Here is a 19,429-nt window from a genome sequence, read left to right on the forward strand (position 1 = left end):
AGAACAGAACACTATTACCAGCTCTGTGTGAGCTCCAAGGATTTTTCTGTCTTATCTTTTTAGGGTAGTTATTTTCTGAGCCTTGGGTAGTCTTCTTACATGCATACACTAATCAGCAGTCAGCTAACTATTCCGTTAGATTAGGACAATCTGCTGAATAAAACAAAACAAACTGAGCACAATGCAGAGGCACCAATAAAAAGAATGCAAAAGTTTAAGGGCAAGAGAGTCACTGGTGTACCCAGACTAGGAGCTGCCCAAAAGCAAGGTGAAGTAGGATAGGATTATCCTTAGAGCTTCATTCTCCACCTTCTTATTTTCTGTTCCTAGAACATTTATAAAATTGACCTAATCTTCCATGTTAATGATTTTCATGTTAATGACTTGATACTTACCAAGCAAAGAGCATCTGTGTTTTAAAAGAGGCATAGAGAGAGCAATGCTTATTTGAAAGAAATCATTAATAGCATGTTATCAGGAAACCACACTGAATCAGTAAATGACACATTCACTAACTCACCTCCATTCATACATAATAAAATCACCACCTCCAACTCTACCTGTTTGCATAATCTGTTTCAACATAGGTTAAGCATGATAATTGGGATTGGTTAGGACTTTAAAACAGCATTGTAGTGCCTCTAATATGAGGCATTTCGGGTTATAATCTCTAAGGGTACCTTCAGAGGTATATTTTTACAAATTAGAATAGTATTTCCTTTGAGGACTTATAACTAAAAAGTAACAGGAAATTTTGAATGAGTTGTTAATTGAGGTTAAAGTCATATTAGTAAAAGTTTTAATAACCATGTGAGAAGAGGTTAAAGAAATTCTGCTTATTTTAAATAAAAAAAGAAAAACCTTATTAATTTTAAAAAATTAAAGAGATTAAATAATGTTGGGTTGCTTCGCTATGTTTTCAAAATCAATAAAACAGAATACATTAAATATCAAAATATGTTAAAACACATTCCTGATCTACATCACAGTAATTTAAAGAAAAACATAATACTAGCTTTTTTAAAAAAGGTTAAAGAGTAAACACATTTGCCTTAAGGCAGCAAGTCAGTACAGGTAACTTGTATACTGCTTCCTTCAAGCAGTGTCTTTCCCTTGCAAATCACAACGGCTAGTTTGAGTTACATAGGGATTTTCTTTCCCCGTGAAATCTGAATTTAATTCTTTCAAGTGAGGGGCATGAAAATGTTTACATTTACAATGAAATCTTCACACAAAATTCATGAAACTTCTGGAGTTCTTGTGCATACCTAGGACTGAATGAATGTACTGAAAAGTCAGCTAAAACAAATGGTGGCTTGATCATTATGAACCAAACTAAACATATGGTATAATCTCATAGAAGACCTTATGGTTATATTTATATAAAATGATAAATTCGTTTTAAATAAAGCCATTTAATCATCATAATTTGTAAATTCTAAAAAGGAATTCCTTGATGATGCTTAACATTAGAAAGATCTTTTTAATATTTAAAATCCTGGGCGCCTGGGTGGCTCAGTTGGTTAAGCGGGGAGTCTGCTTCTCCCTCTGACCCTCCCCCATCTCATGTGCTCTCTCTCTCTCATTCTCTCTCTCTCAAATAAATAAAATCTTTGAAAAAAAATAAAATCCTTTATAAAGACTGCTATTTCTACCAACATGGCAGACTAGGTACTGGAGCCTCCTGCATAACTAAAATTGGGAGATAAAATATTTTAAAAATCTCCCCGAATGTAGGACAGGATGAGTGAACATTTTCATGGTTGAGTGAAGGAGGGAACACCGAAAAATAGGCAAAAGACTAAAGCCAGCTCTCAAGTGAGGGGATTTACCAAGCTTGGTTGACCTGACTATTGAGTTTTGTTATCAACCAGGGCTCAGGAGAAAGAAGACAGTTCAAGGACCAGCAAAGCTGGAAAGTATAATAGGCAACTCCCCAAAAATCCAAGACTCCCAAATCTGGCCTGCCTGTGTATAAGAATGAAAATTAAATTCATACCACCCCAGGTAACTACACAAAATCTCATTATCTGGAAGCTTAAAACTAAATAGGAGAGAGAAAAGCAAATATCCTCTCAAATGGCATAGGCAAAAATCATCTCCAAAGTAGGTTTGCATTCCAAATTTATACTACCATGGTAGCCTAATAAACTCAAGCAGATAATTTAGTTTAAACTTGTCCTGAACTGGGGGTGCCTGGGTGGCTCAGTCGTTAAGTGTCTGCCTTCAGCTCAGATCATGATCCCAGGGTCCTGGAATCAAGCCCCTTACCGGGGTCCCTGCTGCATGTGAAGCCTGCTTCTCCCTTCCCACTCTCCCTGCTTGTGTTCCTTCTTTCGCTGTCTCTCTCTCTGTCAAATAAATAAATAAAATCTTTAAAAAAATAAAAATTAAAAAAATAAACTTGTCCTGAACTGTTAGTAATGCCATACACTGGACACAAAGAATAATCCTTTCAATTCACTAAAGGAACAAATAAATCCAATCTTCCACAAAATATTCCAGAGTATTTATGAGGCTAACACAACCTTGACACCAAAACCCAACAAGAACAGTAAAAGTAAGGCCAATTTAACTAATGAACACAGAACAAAAATTCTGAAGTACATATCAATAAACAGAATACAAGGATGTAAAAAGAATAATGGATTATGTTCAAATTGGGTTCATCCCATAAATGCAAAGTCGGTTAATATCAGTCCATCAATTATTCTAATATACCATACTAACTGGTAAAATAAAAATAATCATATCATCTCAGTAAAAGCAGAATTCTTTAATCTGATAAAAATTATCTATTTTTAAGGACACCAAATAGCATAGCTGATAAATAATTTGAAGCATTCTACTCAAAATTGAGAACTGAGTAATCTAGCCCTCAGTCATCATTTCCAAATAACACTGGAAGACTATCAACACATAAGGCAAGAAAATTAAATTAAATTAAAAGCATAGGAATTATAAAGGAAGAAACAAAGCTACAGGTTTACTGCAGATGAGCTGATTGCCTTGTGAAGAATATACAGATAAATTATTAATATGAGTGACAGACTGGCAAGGATTTGCAGTAAAAAGTAAACATATTAAAAATCAAATACATTTCTACACAACAGCAGTAAATGGCTTAAAAGAAATTTCATAAAATGGTACATTGATGTCATCAGAAAATAGGAAATATATGAATAAATGTGTCAAAACATGCAGAAAAAAAACTTTATAGTTAAAAATACTAAAAATGTGTTAAACCATATTAAAGAAAGCCTAAACAAATGCAGATACATACCATGTTCATGGATTAGAAGACTCAATATCATAAAAATAATTTTCTCTAAATTAATCCATAGGTTCAAGGCATTTCGAATCTAAACAGTGGAACATGACAGTTGATTTCAAAGTTAATAAAGAATACAAAAGTCCAAATATAACCAATATAGCCCTGAAGAATAACAACATGAGGGGACCTATGATAACAAACATCAGGTATGTGCAACTCAAAGGGATCTTAAAACTTTTTTGCTTTACAAAAGACAAACTGTTTTTTTAAATTATTATAATTATTCTGTGTTTCTTACCTTGCTTTGTTATATCCCTGTTTCTCTAGTCACTCAAGTGTACAGCCATGGAGACATCATCTTTGAGTCCTCCTTTTTTTCTCCCTCTGACCCTCACCCCCAAGGCTAACCAGTTGGTGACTGGTCTCTTAAACTTAATCCCTCTTTTCTATAACTACTGCCACAGTACAAATGCAACACTTGCCACTATTTTTACCATAGCTGTAACAAGTCTCCCTGCTCCCACATGCTTCTTACTTCCTAGAGCTACCATATCAGACCATTCTTTACATCCCCACTTATCTCTAAAAAATAAGGTTGTTATAAGCCAGTAATCTGATCTAAATTTCCAGTAAATCCCCATCCTGATGCAAAGGGGATCAGGATCACCTCCACACCCTGGGCATTAAAAATTCTTTACACTGCACTTTCCCAAATCATTTCTTGCCAAAGCACAAACCCTTACATACCCTCTGCACTACCCACATTAGACTATTTACCACCTCCTTTACTACCTCCTCTTTCATAAAATTCCATGAATCTTCACGCTTCAGTTTTTAATCTTATTTAACTCTATAAGGTTTTGCACCACCTTTTGTCCAGGAGAAAAACTTACAAGACTGAGATTCAACTCAAATGCACCTTCCCTGAGAAGCCTTCCCCATCCCAAACATAATTAATGCATTCCTTCCTCCATGTTACCACGATATTTTGTTTACTGCACTTTCACATTGATAATTGAAATATTTGTTGCCTTTTTTCTGATAGCTTTTGAAATCATTATAAGAAGGGACACATCTTATTTGTATCGCCCCATCTTCCTGAAACACACCAGGTGCAAAATATTGGTTGTATTAATTTACATCTGTACAGTGCATCACACTTATGCATTTAATCCTTACTTGTTTCACAGATGAGGTAACACTATCCCAATATTACAAATGAGAGAATTTAAGTTCAGCACCATTAAGTAAGTAAACCAAAATAATAGATTTAAACACAGAAGACCTGAGACTTGCACCTAAGTCACCTGACACACTATCCAATGCTGTTTAAGTACAACAACACTATTTAGATTCATGATACTAATATCTCTCGGAGTTCATTCTTTACTATTATAAAGCTCAAAAACGAAAACTTCCTTTGGCAATGATTTGTTTGAGAATTTGAGATTCTTCATTAAAAACAAAAAGACTATAAATACATAAGATAAATTATGATGAAAAAAAGTAGTTCTTTACTAGACAATTCAGATAAATTGAAAGTTTATGAAACTGAATTTTATAGAGATAATTAACAATTACACTTGTACCAAATGGAAGAATGTTTTCAGGATAGATATGTGATTAATTGATATAAGAATATATATTTTAATATATTGTACATTTCATAAAATACTTTAAGCCAGAAAAACTTTCCCATAGATCCTTTGCCTATAGCTCTTCTTCTCTCCATTATGAATATTGACCTCCAACTTGAAAGAACTGATTTCTCTCCATCCACTGGCCATTTTCTGCCCATCTGACAAGCAATCATCTCTCCAGTGAAACAAATAGAGCAACGTTTGATTCTAATGGTAATGTGAAACTAACAAGTTCTGAAAAGCACATAGGTGATGTCTGCATACCTGGTCACTGTTTTGACAAATTTTTTACTGATGGACTGAGGCTGGAAAAGAGGAATGGGAAATGATGCATAAATGCTTTCAACGATAATTTTGGCAAAGTCAAGTCAAGGAGCTCCACAGTGATTGCAGCTGCAGTCTGTTGGTTGCCAAGATTTGGCTGGAGCCATGAGAAACCTGAGGGGGTACTTAACAAAAGTGCCCACTGGAGAGGTGTAAGCATCTTCCCTTCCCTCTCAATGAACAGTATAAGTCATTGGCCCTGCAACTTCCTGGTACCACTTCAGAAGAGCTCTTACTTCTGATGTCAAGGATATCAGGTTCAGAAAGCTTTGTAGCTTGGACAGTCTTAGAGATTTCTAAACCTCAGAAACTGAGGTCCCAGAAAATCAAGGGACATCCCCAAGGTTACACACAACTACAAGAGCAGAGGCAGTAGTGGAAATTACATTTCTTACTATCAACCCAGTTTGTTTTCCAATTGCCATACCACTACCCACACCAAATTATTTAAAGAAAGCAAAACTTATATTTGCTTTTCAAAACCACAGTAGAATAGTGCAAGTGAAAAGACTAGACATTTTTTTTCATTTACCATTTTTTTTTTTTGCTTCTCTTGGACCTGTAAACAAAGAAAAAGCCAACCATGTACATTTAAATATATTTAAGGATAAAGATATTGTGTGAAGGACAGAAATGTACTCTAGTAGATAATGTAGGAAAATATGACAAAAATTAGTTGAAATCTCTGAATCAAGCTACCTGAGAACAATAAATGGAAATCATATTACCAATACAGACTTCTTCCAAATAATTGCATAAGTAATTATTAGTTATATCCCATCCCAATCCACTGCCAAATAACAAAGTCTGCAAAGTACTTTCTTAAAAGTTTTTATGCTCTCCACAAAGCTTTACTCTTCATATATCATGAGTAAAGAAAATTCCAGAAAAAAATTTATAAGAATATATATCTCGATTGTCACAATTTATAATAGTACCCATTTTCGGGCGCCTGGGTGGCTCAGTCGTTAAGCGTCTGCCTTCGGCTCAGGTCATGATCCCAGGGTCCTGGGATCGAGCCCCGCATCGGGCTCCCTTCTCTGCAGGAAGCCTGCTTCTCCCTCTCCCACTCCCCCTGCTTGTGTTCCCTCTCTCGCGGTGTCTCTCTCTGTCAGGTAAATAAATAAAATCTTTAAAAAAAATAAAAAATAAAATAAAATATATATATATATATATATAATAGTACCCATTTTCAAATGCATAAATTGAAATAACTTTAGCATACAGTTAAGTAATTAGTATATAAGCAACTATTTATACAGAAAATATTATCTACCTAAAAATGATAAAGTTAAAACTTTATACCAGGTCAGGCATTGTATCATATTTCATACTTTTGGAATTCCAATAAATCCCTGTTTCATCCACAGTAAGTGTTCAATAAAGGTTTGATGAATTTATGAATATTTGTAGCTTAGAGCCATGTGCTTAAACTTAGCTCTGTGTAAACATAGGATTTTGAGTATGTAAGCTCTTCAAGTTAATCCAGATGGCAAATAAAATCTGTACCAGAAATTACTGAAAGACTATATAGCCAAGATTCTATTCGCACATTAGTCAATGTGAATTGAAAATTGTCAATATATTTTGGGTCTATTAAGCATCGGAGGAAATAGCCAAGAGAACAACACCAAGAAATGTGTACATTGGTTATCCCTGTTACCTTTCCAAACCTCCCTTACCTTTCCAGTTGGAGATTTAACCTCTCAAATCCAAGATTTAGAGGACTTGACAGGACTTGAGATATGAATGCATTTTTATATATGACAAGAAAAAAGAACCTTTATCTACATATGTTTTTATAAAGATCATCTTCCCACAAATAAGTAGTTGCAATTTAAAAAAAAACTTCTACCTCCTATTTTTAGTACTACAAGTAAAAATTATACAGTGTTTACTATGTTCCAGACAGAGTGATTTTTACTTTACATTCATGTAATAACACCATGAGGATCATAACTTTATCTCCATTTTATAGATGAGAAAACTGAAGCATAAGAGGAGCTACAAAAAGCCACACACAGTCACCATATGGTGGGTCTGGTATTAGAAGCCATGCCCATCTCACTCCAGACCCCAAGTTTTTAACAGATACACTATTCAGTCTCCCTGAAATCATAAAAAATAATTTTTGAGGGGCACCTGGGCGGCTCAGTCGGTTAAGCGGCTGCCTTGGGCTCAGGTCATGGTCCCAGGGTTCTGGGATCGAGCTCCGCATCGGGCTCCCTGCTCTGTGGAGAGCCTGCTTCTCCCTCTCCCTCTGCTGCTCCCCCTGCTTGTGCACGTGCTCTCTGTCAAATAAATAAATAAAACCTTAAAAAAATAATAATTTTTGAAACCAACCCCAATTCTCAAAAATATACCTATCCAAAAGAGAGAGGGAGAGAGAGAAAAGAAAGATGAAGCTGCAGCAGCAGCAACATGGCAACACATGGAATCCAGAGTTCTGGATTCAAATTCTGATTCTGTCACTGGGTGCCATATGATAAGTTATCTTAAAACACTAAGCTACGGGTACCATTCAATATAGAAATAAAATATGTTATGGGGTAATTTCTTCATGCTGCATACAGTTTTGTATATGAAGCCCCTTCCACCATTACACGCACTGGAAATCTCTTCTTATTGTAAATTTTTTTAATCCTGGACACACTGGAAGTGTATCTTATACTCAGTATCTTTTTTTCTGTAATTTAACTCCTGGTCACGAGTTCACCCAGCAAATCTCACAAATCTCTTTCCCCACAGAAACAGAAGGCAACACAAACCCCTGATTTAGGTCATTACTTCCGTTACCCATTCCAAATGGCAAATCCTAATTATTCCTCCCTTGGTTGCTGCCTGCAGGCCACAGTCAACCCAGGTCCAAATATATACTATTTCTTCCCCTGGTACTTTTCAGTGCTTCTTTTAGTTTTAAAAGAAAAACATCCCCTTGGTTCTTAGGTTTAGAAAAGAAGAAAATAGAAAAGGGAAGCCTGTTTCACCAGATTCTGTTCTTACCCATTTGTTTGAGAAAAAATACAAGCAGGAACTCTTCCTCCTAGAACACATGATAATTTGCTAAAAGTAGCATGTTTTCTTCAAAGAAATTGTAATTTAGTAAATATTACATAAAGTATATATTTTGAACATGCCAGACTTCCTAGTCTTAGGAAACCACACTGGAGTTCCAAGAAGTTTAGTTAACCCTATGATCCCCCAAGGCTTTCAAGTTTTTGACCTTAGGGCTTTTAGACAAGTTAGGATTGAAAAGATGAAGTTATTTAAGAACCTTCTCACGGCATATTTGTTTTCTCAAAGGCATTCACACATCATTTACATACATAATGTACACAATAAACCACTTTCCTGCATCGCCTGCATTTGAAAGGATGTTCTTCACACTCTTTATGGGCTCATAATCATGCACTGAATGAATACTCAGACAGCAAATCTAAAGTGTGAAACAATTTAACACATACCACACAAAACGTCAGAGCCTGTGCCAAGAATGGGACACTCATGACGGAATTCTGCTTAAATCCAACCCAGCCGCAGCCTTAACAGACATGAAAAGCCTGCTGTCACAATTAAATGCTTGGGACAACGGGAAGCAGTATCTCCCTGACACTATTTAGCACTCACATATTTCTCTAACTCTATTAAAATTAATCATATGCATTTTTGTTTGTCCCATACATAACTGGGCATTTCATTTGCAACTCCCCACACTAAGGTAATACTCTTTTGAAAGGGACTAGGATCTGCCCTGTATTATATTCCATGCAATTAAAACTACTGGCCTTACTCTGACATTACAGTAGTGGGTCATAAAATGCAAGAGTGTTGAAGGCAAGGTGTATTCTCACTAAAGAAAGTCATTTGCCACAATGGATAGGTGCCCATGATACAAATACCATCACTTCAATTGCCAGTCTTAACACATTTGTACTGGCTGAAGAGCCAGCGCAGGGGATTCAAAAAAAGAAGGGGATCTGAAATACAGAACCTGGGTTCAAGTTCTCACCACTTAGCAACTGTCATGACGGCCTGGCCGCTGAACCTTTCTGAGTCTGTTTCCTCATATATCCAAAAGGGGTAACAATAATATTAACTGATGGAGATATGTTGAAGATAGGAGACAATTTAAAATGTTTAATGTGAAAATAGGAATTATGTGATTTTTGACATGAGTCACAAAGGCAATTCCTAGATATGTGAGGCATATGGGGCCCAAGAATTCATTCTCTAGAAAGTTCTCCGTGTGGCTGTTTTCTAGTTATGCATGATATTCTTCCCTGGGGTATTTCAAAAGTTTAACTTCTACATATGAGGTATGCTTAATAACACAATAATCTGAATACAAAACACAAAATATTATAAACTCTCATCTACTAGGTATTTGCCTAGAGGAATGGAGCACCATCCTTTCAGTATCACTAGTCCACAGAACTGAGGCCAAGGGGGTTCCCAATGCTGCTCAAGAGTAGAGATTATCCTAATAAACACTGCAAATCCACGCATGGCCAAAGAAGAGAGCTCGGAAATGTTGAGACCAGCTACCAGGCCAGGGGCCATTCGGGGAGACCCTGTGGTACACAATCCATGTGCTGACAGTTTAACACAGATGAGAAATGTAAAGAATGAAAAAGCTATTCTACCCTCCTACACCTCCACCTCTGCCTCCCCCAACACATGAATTAAATATCATCAACAGGAAGTTAACAACACAGGAAAGACATCAAATGCCGATAGTAAATATATATCTTGTGACTCCATCCCCATGGAACTCCCCTGATTTGTAAAATCAGTGAGTTAAAAACTGTTGAAATGTCTTTTTTAAACATTAAGGTGTATGCTTTGAGTAGGATACCAATACATAACAATAGATTTTGTTTGGGAAAAATAATATATGTGGAAGCACTTCTGACCTTCTTAATGTATAGTTTCAACTTTTTAGAACTATTATAATTCAAGAAAGTGTTTTGTTTTGTTTTGTTTTGTTTTGTTTTGTTTTAATATGGTCTGTAGCAAATAGTTTAGCTCAAACTCTAAATGTAAACTGCAAGGGAAGAGCTGAGTAAGACAAATGCCTCCTTGGTTCACTTTCTGGATTTCAATTAACACCTAATTTACAATACTTCTTAATACAAATATATAGCTGAGCTCCTTAAAACAGCTTGACAGGATTAGCACACATTTTGTAAAGAGCTGACAAAACAAGCATTCCATTAGCCAACCCACAATGTCTCAAATCTAATAGTCAATATCCCATTTTCAGGGCTGACAATGGCAAGAACTAAATAAATAAGCAAGGGATTCCCTCCCTCCAGCTTTCTGGGAAAGAACACATTCTATACAATTCATTCCATAGCTTTAAGGCTATAATTTTTTTTTTAATGTTCCTCCCTAAGCATCATTATTCAATAGATAACTAAAAGAAATAAACCACTAAAGCCATATTGCTAAATCATTCTACTGAATCCAGGGTTGCAGAGAGGACTCTTCACCCCTTCATTTAGGAAGGATAAGTCCAGGATTAACTCCAGATCTCAGAATATGAAAGAACTGTAAGAAGCCTCAAAACTCCCCCAGTAGAGAATATCCTACATCCCCAGAAACCTTGCCAGGCACCTGAGCCTTGGCCTGGCCCAGGCCTAGCTATGGGCTCAAGATGCTGCAGGGGGCTCTCCTACAGTTCAGGGGAGCAGCATGGCCCCCTTCCCCCACCTCCCCAGACACCAGATGGTCCCAGCAGGATGTGCAAGGCCTCATTTTAAATGGATTATTTACCTCTATCTTTTCCAAGCATTCTTAGAAAAGCTTAGGGAGGTCCTAGTTTTAAATATTTTAAGCAGACGGGTCTAAGGTACTATTACAAACAATAGATAATATTCTAAAAAGACAAAAAGTAATGATGGTAAATCACTAGCACTTGATACCATCTACCTGAGTTCTAGAAAAATTTAAAGGCTAACCTCTGTCCAATACACTCGCTGATGAAGAGGCCTAAGAGATCATTAATGTGACTAATATTCTTAAGGTTTAGAAAGAATGCTATGGTAACTACAGACAAGTGAGACTAAATTTTAAATCAGGGGAAGCTGCTAAGATGTACAAAAATAGGATTCTTACATATACCATAGGGAAAGACAATATGGTTTCTGTAGAAGAAGCTGTACATGGCATACATTAGGTTCTCCTAGAAAAGTGAGCCATCATGATGGCAAGAGGAAAAGTGTGGAATTATACACTAACTTTCTCAAAAAGCCGTTTCAAGGCTCTTACACACTTTTAACTGTCCCACTATAGCCTAAGGAGGCCTAAACAGGGAAGGGAGGACTCAAACAGCATCTACTGAGCTAGAAATCATAAAGATTCCAGTAATTACTACCCGAACTGCCTCAGGGAAGGGATTCCAGCTAGATTTTGAACTGGCAGATGACAGTACCCTCATCAGGGGCAAAAAAATGGGAAGATCTCAGGAGACTACTTACAAACAAACAAAAAGGAGCTTCAAAGCTGGCTGACTCTGTGGGGATATATGTAAAAAAAAAAAAAAAAATAGTCTATCCGATTCATACCTAGGAACAGGAACTGCCATTTATGGGCCAAAAATGGATGTGGACCCTCACAACAAGGGATACAGAATCACTACTGGCAAATGATGAACAGAATTCAAGTATATAGACTATAATATCTATCCATCCCTTTTGCAAAAATTATACTTTGGCCACTTCTGAGTTGGCATCAGAAACAGCAGGAGGAAAAAGAAAAAAATTAAAAACAAGATCTGAGGAATGAAAACTAAAAGAGAAGAGAGGCTGGTGAAGCAAAGCCACTCTATGAAATGCATTTTTAACATGAGGGTTTGGCAACTGACGGAGGTGCTGACCAAGAAATATACGCTTCAATATTTAATATTATGAAAGAATAAAGTTGACACAGGGCTGAACATCAAATTCTAAAACATCATACCCAGGAGGCTAACTCTGAAGCTAGAAAGTACAGCACTGGGGACGAAAAGAATGAGAAGATCTTACCAAGAGATTATAAACTTATGAAAATAATCCCAAAAATTAGTATACTAGGACACTGGGACACTGATTACAAAGAACAGCAGAAAGAAGAATCCTTTAGGAGGCCAAAAGCCTATCTCTATATAAACAGGCTTGCATATGCCACTCCAAAGGCAAATTTAACCTTGCAAGTCACTGACCTTTAACCATGTTTGGATTTTTTCCAGGAAAAGGAGACATTTACTCAGAAGATTCAAGATAGAAAGTCTTTTTTTTTTTTTTTCAGGGTGTTCACATTTGTCCAAAAGGATAAGGACAAGCTTCTGAACAAATATTCTACATCATCAGTCTTCTTAGCCTCTACCCATCATTCAAAACACTAAATTCTTCAATCTCCCTTATTACATATTATATTTTTAATTGCCTGAGCTTTCCTGATATCCCCTTAAATACAAAAAGAGAAAAGAAGGGAGGGAGGGAGGCAGGGAATACAGAGTTGGTCTATCGGGTCTCCAGGTAATCTCCAGACAAATCTGGAAGATTAACTTGCACACTGAGTTTGCCCAGGCTCTTTACAGATATTAATACTCTGATTAACACCTATTGGAACAGTACAACACTGAAACAGGATACCTTAGTCTCTGTTCTGGAATGACTTCCTGCAGCATCAGCTTCCTAGTGTCCCTTAGGAACCTTCTGAACTAGAGAGAGTAAGATTGCAAACTCAGATGACTATGTACTATGTTGAAGAAAGACAATCAGATATCCCTTTGAATTATATGCATCTTTGTGTTTATCTATATATAGAGATCAACTACCTCTATCCTGTCTTAATGGATTCGACTATATAAATATATCTTTAGTTATGCTGCACTAACTTACCTAATTTCACTTATACCAAAATGTCTTTCTAAGTGAAAGTTCAATTAAATTAACACAAGGCTTCCTTTCTGTCCAATAGTTCCATGAACTTGAAATTAGAGTTCTCATAGGTATAAAAATTACAGCGTTTCACAAATATATTAAGAATGGCGCAATTTTAACAAGTTGTATTAAGAATATTTCTTCTTGGGTAACATTACTGGTTAGAATAGAAGTTTGTAGATAAGGGATGAAGATCAATATTTATAGTCTATAGATATTGAGAAGGAATTGAGAACTTACCAGATAACAACAGTGGTAATCTATTCCTGGGATAAATATTAAAAATCAGGTATGACCTCTGTCTTCAAAGACTTTATATTATAATTGGGTTTGGAAAAGATGAAACTATGTTCTTAGTCATTTCATGCTTATCAGATATGAAAGTAACTGCACTTCTATTAGTCTAGACTCTAGGTAAACCTGGACAAATTTTCATTGTTTGCATTTCTAGGGAGGCCTCCAAAAGGCCAGCTAAGGATGCAGTGTAATTATTTCAGCTATCTATCTATCTATCTACCTACCTACCTACCTACCTAATTGCATGCCAGGTTTTGCAGCCAGGAGACTTCAAATCAAGTTCTGGATAATCTTAACAACCATTTGGCCTTGTGGAACATCTGTTTTCCTATCTGTGTAATGGGAAGACTAACAAGTTCCACCACATTGGACTGTTGTGTTGAGCTGAAATAATGTACTTAAGAGTGCTTTGAAAGTATAAAGCTATGTTAGTCATTATGACATCAAGCCGCTATATAGTTTGAGGAAAATTAGTATTTTGTTAGAAAAGTGCAGAAAGGACACTTTTATTTTATAGTCCATGCCCTCCACTCTGCTCTTTGGAAAGGACAGATTAAAGGTGCCCCAGAATCTGGAGGGCACCCTGTCTGGCTTTTGTGTGGCCTTCTTTCACATATCTGTCATCATCTTTCTATTTTAGTGACCTTTTTTTGACTCTTGTTTGGGAGTTCAATGTGCTATTAAATTTTTTTCTTGTTATTATAACTTTTACTTGTCTTACACCATGCCAAAGGGTGTAGGACACTCTTAGCCAAGACTTTGCCACTCTTTAGCCAAGATGGTAAATTAAAGCCTTTCATGTCACTAAATTTAAAAAGCAGGGTTGATCATTTAAAAAGTGATCTCAGATTTTGGATATACTTCTCAGCCTTCCACTTGGGCCATTCTTCTCTTTTCATTATACATATACAATATACACATAGACACAGGTATGCTTCTTGTACTCAAAGGTTATGCTCTAAAATAAACCAGTATTAAAGGAAAAACAAAAGTAAATGCTCTTGAAGTTTTTTTTCTTGCCCTAGATGTTTATTTGCTGAGGATAATAAACATTTATGCTTGAGGCAGATTTCAATACACACGGTGCAACCACTTAAATTTTAAAATTGAAAACATTCTTAAATAGAAAAAAAAAACAGTTATGTTCACAGAACCTTATTCTGGACAATTTCTAACATAAGATAAGCCTAAACAACATAATTTCTGAATATAGTATTAGCTCATTTTTGACACTTCTTATATTCATGTTTGAAATTAATGATTTTTAAAAGGCATAAACTTTCACTTGAATCTGTATAGAAAACTATATTTATTTTCCTGAAATCAGGTCAAATATATGCACTGGTTTTTTCATATTAATAGCTGGTCGAATCTTTCATACATCAGAGCATCAGAATAGATGTTTTTCCTAGACAATCTTTAGAAATAACACTTCATTTCTATATGATCTAAAACAAGAAAGTACACAATTTTCACCCAGTTGCAAACATGATTCAAAATTAATTTCTCAATAAAATTGGGGACTTGTATGTTTGGGGAGTTGTATGGTATTGAATTCTGGTTGTCCAGCCACTAGTCACCCATCATTGCAGAATGGTGTCTTGCTCCCCAAGCCATCAGGGAAGGCCCAAGAAACTTCTGGTGGGATAGACTGAGTGTTAAAGGTGGTAGGAGGAAACTTATAAACAAAACAGAATTAAAACAGAAATCTGAGTTCCAGACTGACAAGTTTCTATTAAGCTACTCCAAGTTTTGAATAACCATCTCCAGTAAGCGCGAACGAAGATCTGATAACATGCACAGAACACACATACGCTCCTTGTCAGAGCAATGTGTCAACAGTACAAATTAACAAGGGAATTTCCAGCATTTTCCTTCACTGTGTGTACTTCTCCTTCCTTCAGGACCAAGAAAGGTTGAATAAGGTTTACCTTGCTATGAAAAGGAAAGAAATCGCAGTCACATACCGACCAAGCCCGCACAGAATCCGCAGAAGCAGAGGTACTTTGGGCACTTTGCCCACTCCCTTCCTCTTTGCTTCGCCAAAGCCCACACCTCTAGAGATGGGACAGAACGTGCCTTCAGCCTACAAACAACTCTACGAAGCCGGCCCCAACAACCCTTGTAACCTTCCTCCCGAAGTTAGTCGTGAGTCCACAATGAATTCCGGTCACCTCAACCTCAACTCCGCAGGGTCAGGGACCTGGAGCGCCCCGGGAGTCCCGGAACGCTGCGCTCACGTGGTCGCCGGCCGCGGCACGTGCGGCTCCGACCTGAGGCGGTGGGAGTGAAGCACCGCCCGGAGCGGGAGGGGAGACCCGCAGAGGCGCTGGACGCGTTGGGGAGAGGGGAAGGACCCGGGGCGCTCCGGGGCGCGCGAGGAGAAGCTGAGCTTCAGGCAGTGCAGGTCAAACTGCAGTTCCCCGGGGTGTACACAGGAAGGAAGGCGCAAGTTTGAATGGGGTAACAACTTGGACTTTTTTTTTTTTAAGGTTTATTTTAAATGGGCAAATGCATTTAAATTCCATCTAGCTTGAGAGCTTCCAAGATCGTCACAATCCCCTTCTCGCCTGGATCCCACACTTGAAATCCCTGGCAAAAGAGGAAGCAAAGGTGTCCCGAGGTAGCAATTCCATCCCCACCCATCTTTTGGGGAACTCTAACCAACTCGGTCTCAGGCGAACACTGGGGAACCACACCCTGGAACAAAGAGGAGGTGTAGTCCCCTCCAGATGCATATAGCCCGCTGAGGGCTGGTATTTAAAACCCTCGGCAGGCCAGCTGTGTTTACGGCTTGTTTCGTTTTGCTGGGGGAGGGGAAGGGAATCCGAACTCTGGACTTTTTTCCCAAACTGGGAGCCGGGAGCTTGGCATTCGATCCCACTAGCACAGAACTCCAGTCAACTCGGGCCGTGGCGACTGTCACTTGGGGGGTGGGGAGGGGAAGGAAAGGAGCGCAAGAGACAGAGCGACGGAGGGGCTGGCGAGAGAGGGAAGGAAACAGGTGAGCTCCCACCACCGCCCCTCGGAAATCCAGCGCGGCGGCCCCCCGCACGCCACCGTCCCGACCTGGAGAGGCACTTACCGGCTTTACAAGGGTCCTTGTAATCTATCGTCTCCGCTTTATCCTCTTCGTTCCCATCAAAAGTGTAATCATAATCGAGGCCAGCGCAGACCCAAAGCTCCCCGTAGAAAACAATCCCCGAGGCCACCAGCCACACGAGCATCCTCGGGGGAAGCTTTTGCAACCCCATCCTCCTCCCCTGGAGGAAAAGGAAGGGACGGGACCGGGAGGTGAGGCGTCCGCGGTCCGCGCTGATGTGCGGTGCGAGGGGAACCGGTGCTCCTCTCCCTACCGGGAGGCTCCTCGGCGACACTGGGGTGTTCAGGTGTCCGGAGACATACGGATGCCGTCGGGACAGTAGAGAGGGCAAGAAGTGCCTGTTACCCCCAGTTGCAGGGAGAAGTTGGCTAGGGGCCTGCGGGTGGGCGGAGGGCAGGTAAGGAGCTCGGCTCCCGGAGACGGGGAGGGGCAGCTGCGGGCAAACTCTGCTCTGGCGGAGCGGGCGCTCGCTGCCTGCCAGGTCGTCCTTCTGGCCGCCGAACTTCCCGCGGCCGCGGCTGGGCGAGCGGCGCCCCGCGGGCTCAGCTGCCACCGAAGCTCGGGCTCCCGCGCCGCGCCCCCGCCGCTGCCAGGACCCCGCCGTAGAGCGCGAGCTGCCGCCGCCGCCGCCGCCGCCGCCTGAGCCCGCCGCCGCCGCCGCCGTCGCTCGGGGAAGATGAATCCGGTCTGCACATCAGCACATCTGAACTGAAAGGGGAGACCGAGGAAGGGGGTGGGGGGCAGGCATTTCTACGCCGCGAGACCTTAAAAGCCTGCAGAAGCCAGCAAAGCAACTGACTGAAAAGAGCAAAAGTGTGAGGATTTGGGGATACACCGTTTGCCTCCCCCGCCCCCCCACCCAGGCTGTCTTTTTACCCTCTTCCTAACTTGAAAAAAAAAAAAAAAATCTTCGCAGCATCTAACCCAATCACTTGCATCCTGCTTACTTATTCATACAATCAGGGTCAGGATCCGGGCCACAGCCTCCTCTCTGACTTCTTTTGATAGCCTTGTACAAACAAACAGACACGAGCGCTCTGACAATCCATTTATATTTTACTAAAGATAAAAATGAATATATTATGTATCTGAGTCCGCGAACAGCAATTAATAGATGATGTACGTGTCAGCCAAGAGTGCCAGACCGGGGGTGGCGCGAAGGATCGTGATAACTTAGCTGCAAACCTCTACTTCCCCTCCCCCCCCCCAAATAAACAGCGGGTGTGTGTTTCTTTCCTTTGCTGCGGTTTAACCTTAGTGCAGCCCGGGAATGGAGGAAAAGTGTCTGAGCCTTCGCGACTTGGGTAAGGAAGAAGACTGCTTTAAAAGTCCCCCAACCAACAAAGTTTTGCTAAGAACTAAGATCCCCAGAACTGCAATTAAAAAAAAAAAAATCCAAAATCAAGTTACAGATTGCAGCAGCAGGAAACGCTAAGACCTTGCTGATGGGCTGGCGCTATGGCTCACGTGGGCGCAGGAAGGGAAGTTGGAAGGAATACTCGGGAAGCAAATTTTCTGTGACAGTTCTGGCGCCCATACCCGGAGTTGCTCAGTATCCTTCGGCTTCAGTTGTTTTACTTCTGAGGAGAGTGTGTAAAACCTGGCAGCAGGATCAGCGAGGTAAACCACATGTCAGCCTAGCAGACGCAAGACAAACACAGGTTGTGGGAAATTGGGGAGGAAAAAAAAATCAGAGGAAATCTCTGCAAAACCCCTGTTGTGAGCAATTCAGTGGTTTCCCCACATCTGCAAGTAGTTTCCAAAATAGGTGAGAGGACTTCTCCTCCCCCAGACTGGTGATTGGGAGCCTTGCCTTTTCCAACTAAATCTTGAACTGTCACTTTAGCAAGGACTTGTAAAAAATCTTCTGTTGCCTTTACATCTTTATTTAACATTTAAATGTCCCCCTTTTCCAAGTTGCCATCAATATACAGTGTTATCTAGAGGAAAATGTGAAAGTAACTACCCTCCCACCCACACACATACTTTTGACAGGTAAACCCAGTTAGGTTAGGGGATTTGACCAGGTTTTATGGTTGTTAAAGAAAAATTGGAGGCTAAACTTGAAGAAGTATCATCTATTTCCCTCTTAAACTAAGACTAAAAGGATGGGAGGACTAGGTAGAACTGATTTGATATTCCTGGCAAAACTGGGGCTTTCTCAGAGGCCAATGCAGTAATGGAGACTTCCTTCTGTAGATCTCAAACTTTTAACCCCAGGTCACAGAACAGAGAGCAGATCTGAAAAGAACATGTTCAATAAGTAGGTAGAGGTATTTGGTTTTGAAATCTCTTGCTGAGTCATTCTCAAATTCTTTTACCCATCCAAAAAAAGGTTTGCATAATTAATAATGGTGTTGCTCTTGTGCAGGGCCAAACAAGAATGTATTGTGCTTAGCCCATCTGAAAGCCCAGAAAATGCAACTTTCCTTTAGAGGATCCTTGCTCTTGAGCTGCTGAAACTGTCCCTGCTTGCTATCCCCAAACCTTGAAAATGTCCCTTGTTAATCTACATACTGCAAATATCTCCTTAGGTTATTTTACCATAGGTAAGTTGGCAAGAGTTTGTACCTGGAGATTACCTAAAATATCACTTACTTTGCAGGAATTAGTATGTTCATTCATTTTTCCTGAAAAAAAAAGTAACATATAGGGACATCTGCCTCATTATATAATGATGCCTATTATGGATTCCTTCAGAATTTATCATTGCTTAGTTTCACAATTTTATAAATTTACATTCTACATTTAGAATGACTGACATAGTAAAACCTCAAACCAAAATATAGAAATGTTTCTTTATGGCTAAAATAGCTGTGGAGAATAGTTATTTACACCACAATATCCTAGGCCTCAATCCCTGATT

The 19,429-nt window shown here is 39.3% G+C and overlaps 1 protein-coding gene across 1 annotated transcript in view; it reads right to left on the reverse strand.

Annotated features, from left to right (window-relative positions):
- The window catches only part of TLL1 (tolloid like 1), a 213,443-nt gene extending 196,729 nt beyond the window's left edge, over window positions 1–16,714 (reverse strand). Inside the window, exon 1 of the mRNA XM_028104406.2 lies at window positions 16,546–16,714. Within this exon, the coding sequence (XP_027960207.1) occupies window positions 16,546–16,714 (169 nt within the window). The remainder of the gene's footprint in view (window positions 1–16,545) is intronic.
- Between the last annotated feature and the right edge of the window lie 2,715 nt (window positions 16,715–19,429).

This window comes from Eumetopias jubatus, unplaced genomic scaffold, assembly GCF_037043125.1.
Source record: "Eumetopias jubatus isolate StellerSeaLion01/CBP00866 unplaced genomic scaffold, mEumJub1_p1.0 scaffold_2, whole genome shotgun sequence".
NCBI lineage: Eukaryota > Metazoa > Chordata > Mammalia > Carnivora > Otariidae > Eumetopias > Eumetopias jubatus.